At 58.3% G+C, this 2,605-nt stretch overlaps 1 protein-coding gene across 1 annotated transcript; it reads left to right on the top strand.

The window, feature by feature from the left end:
- The first annotated feature begins 1,360 nt into the window (after nucleotides 1–1,360).
- On the top strand, nucleotides 1,361–2,161 carry GJB4 (gap junction protein beta 4). Its single transcript, XM_006158066.1, has one exon. It carries the CDS (start codon nucleotides 1,361–1,363, stop codon nucleotides 2,159–2,161), a length of 801 nt encoding a protein of 266 aa, XP_006158128.1.
- The last annotated feature ends 444 nt before the right edge of the window (nucleotides 2,162–2,605 follow it).

The raw sequence follows: 2,605 nt of genomic DNA, 5'->3' as shown, positions 1-2,605 counted from the left end.
GGCTGGCAAAGGGCCGCCACAAAGAAGGGGGCAGAAGGGGGTGTTTGGGTACAGACCTTGCCAGGACCCCACCTCGGTCCCTTCCTCTCCCTCCCTGAAGCTGGAATGGTTACTGTTCCAGAGGAACCCACTATGGTCAAGACAGTCATGGGTGGGACCAGCAGATGACATCTCTGGACTCTCACGTAGTCGAACGTGGTTCGAGTCCTGAACCTGGCAGCTTAAAACGCACACCAGGCATGTGTGCGTGGGTGCCCAAAATCCAAAGAGACTAGAGAAGAAGAGATTGTAGCATGGCCATCCTCGCTGAAGGGTGATTTCTCACTTTCTGTTTCTGTCTCTCTGGTGAGCACATGTGCCCTATAGCAAAATCTCTCCAAAAAAATTTTTAATAAGACAGTCATGAGTCCGCCAGGTGGCATGGTAATTAAGACAGCTGGATCCCACATGGCTGACTGCATGGTTCAAGTCCCGGAACCTGGCAGCTTGAAAAACACTCCAAGCACATACGTGTCCTAAGAGGAGAATGGAGGAAAGTGGAAGAGAAGGGATTGTGGCATGGCCATCCCCCCTGGGGAGTGAATTCCCGCTTTCTCTGTGTGTATGTCTCTCTCGTCTCTCCAGTGAGTACACGCAAGCTTTAAAGCAAACTGGAAAAAAAAAAGGCAGCCGGTCCTCAGGCCAGCAGTGGGGTGGGAATGATGCCAAGGCACCACGATTCCAAAGAGCCTCTGCTTAGTTTGGGAGAAAGTGTCAGGGACTGGGAACCAGAGAGGAGGAGGCGAGGGACTCCCTGGGTCCACCAAGGGGCTGCTATGGACGTGCCAGCACAGGGCCAGCACGTGTCGGCGGTAGGTGAGAGTTGGCTGGGTCTAATGACGGATGAGGGTACGCTCCCCCCACTCCCGCCCCGGTGCACCCCAGCAGCTGGTGGGAGAGTCAATCATCCTACCTAAACCCTCCTACTCTCCCATTCAAAGACCTGCAGGACTGAAACTAGAGGTGAAAGGCCGCTGGCATGCCCACAGGGGACAATTATCTTCACATGTTTGTTACTTTGTAGAATAAGAATAAAATAGTGCCTGGCTTTGGAACCTGAAGACCAAGGTTCAAGACCAGCTCAGTTTTTGGGGCCTTGGGCAGGCGATCTGGGCCTTAGCTTCCTCCTGTGGAGTGGGGGCAATGGCAAGGCCTCCCTCTCCAAGTCATTGTGCCCGAGGACAGGATGCCCCGGTGGCTGTGTAAAGGCTTTGTCAATTGCCCACTTCCAGGTTCTCCCAGGCCTCTCGCCACCCAAGGCCTGAGTGGGCGGAATCCAGCTGAAGACCCGTGTCCGTGCGGGACCACGCACACAGGCAGCATGAACTGGGCGTTCCTGCAGACCCTCCTGAGCGGCGTGAACAAGTACTCCACGGCAGTGAGCCGCATCTGGCTGTCCGTGGTCTTCATCTTCCGCGTGCTGGTGTACGTGGTGGCGGCCAAGGAGGTGTGGGATGACGAGCAGAAGGACTTCGTCTGCAACACCAAGCAGCCGGGCTGCCCCAACGTCTGCTACGACCACTTCTTCCCCCTGTCCCACGTGCGCCTCTGGGCCCTGCAGCTCATCCTGGTCACGTGCCCCTCGCTGCTCGTGGTCATGCACGTGGCCTACCGGGAGGATCGCGAGCGGAAGCATCGCCGGAAACACGGGCCCAGTGCCCCGTCCCTGTACGACAACCCGAGCAAGAAGCGGGGCGGGCTCTGGTGGACGTACTTGCTGAGTCTCATCTTCAAGGCCGCCGTGGACTGTGGCTTCCTCTACATTTTCCACCGCCTCTACCAGGGCTACGACATGCCCCGCGTGGTGGCCTGCTCCGCCAGCCCCTGCCCCCACACCGTGGACTGCTTCATCTCCCGGCCCACAGAGAAGAAGGTCTTCATCTACTTCATGGTGACCACCGCTGCCGTCTGCATCCTGCTCAACCTCAGCGAGGTCCTCTACCTGGTGGGCAAGAGGTGCATGGAGATCTTCGGCCACCAGGCCCGGCGGGCTCGGCGCCGCGGTCACCTCCCCGAAACGTGCCCGCCCTATGTCCTCTCCCATGATGGGCACCCCCAAGATGGGAACTCTATCCTGACGAAGGCAGGGTCAGCCCTGGTGGATGCAGGTGGGTATCCGTAGCCTGCGAGGTCAGCAGCTTGGATCATCTGGAGCCCCCACCTGCTCCCTGAGGCCACCCAGGCCACGCAGGGAAATGGGTGCGGGCAGGGCATCTTTTCTGTAGCCGAGCAGGTGAGGATGGTGGTCATGGGAAGTTCACCCAGTGGCCAGTTCTCAGGGGTAGGCAGTTTGGTGCCTGGACCCCAAGCCTCAGGAGGGAGGAGGCTGATGGTTGGTGGGGATTTTGTATTTCACTAGCGCATGCCAACATCCTTAATAAATGTGGTTTTCCTACACTTCGCAGACCTGGCGGGGAGTGGGGGGTAGGAAAGAGGGGGTTCAGAAGGACTTCGAGAGGAGGCCAAAATCACTCCATGGGAGCCTGAGTCCTGGACCCTCAGATCCAGGCTCAGCAAGCACCCCCAGTGCACACGGCATGCTGCCAGGACATGGCAGGGACTGCTC

The sequence above is a fragment of the Tupaia chinensis genome, unplaced genomic scaffold (assembly GCF_000334495.1).
Source record: "Tupaia chinensis unplaced genomic scaffold, TupChi_1.0 Scaffold000573_1, whole genome shotgun sequence".
NCBI lineage: Eukaryota > Metazoa > Chordata > Mammalia > Scandentia > Tupaiidae > Tupaia > Tupaia belangeri.
Note: the sequence above shows the minus strand (reverse complement) of the source record. Positions and strands in the feature narration are given on the sequence as shown.

Excerpts from the sequence above, each read along its gene's own strand:
- GJB4 (XM_006158066.1), top strand. The coding sequence starts at position 1,361 with ATGAACTGGGCGTTCCTGCAGACCCTCCTGAGCGGCGTGAACAAGTAC.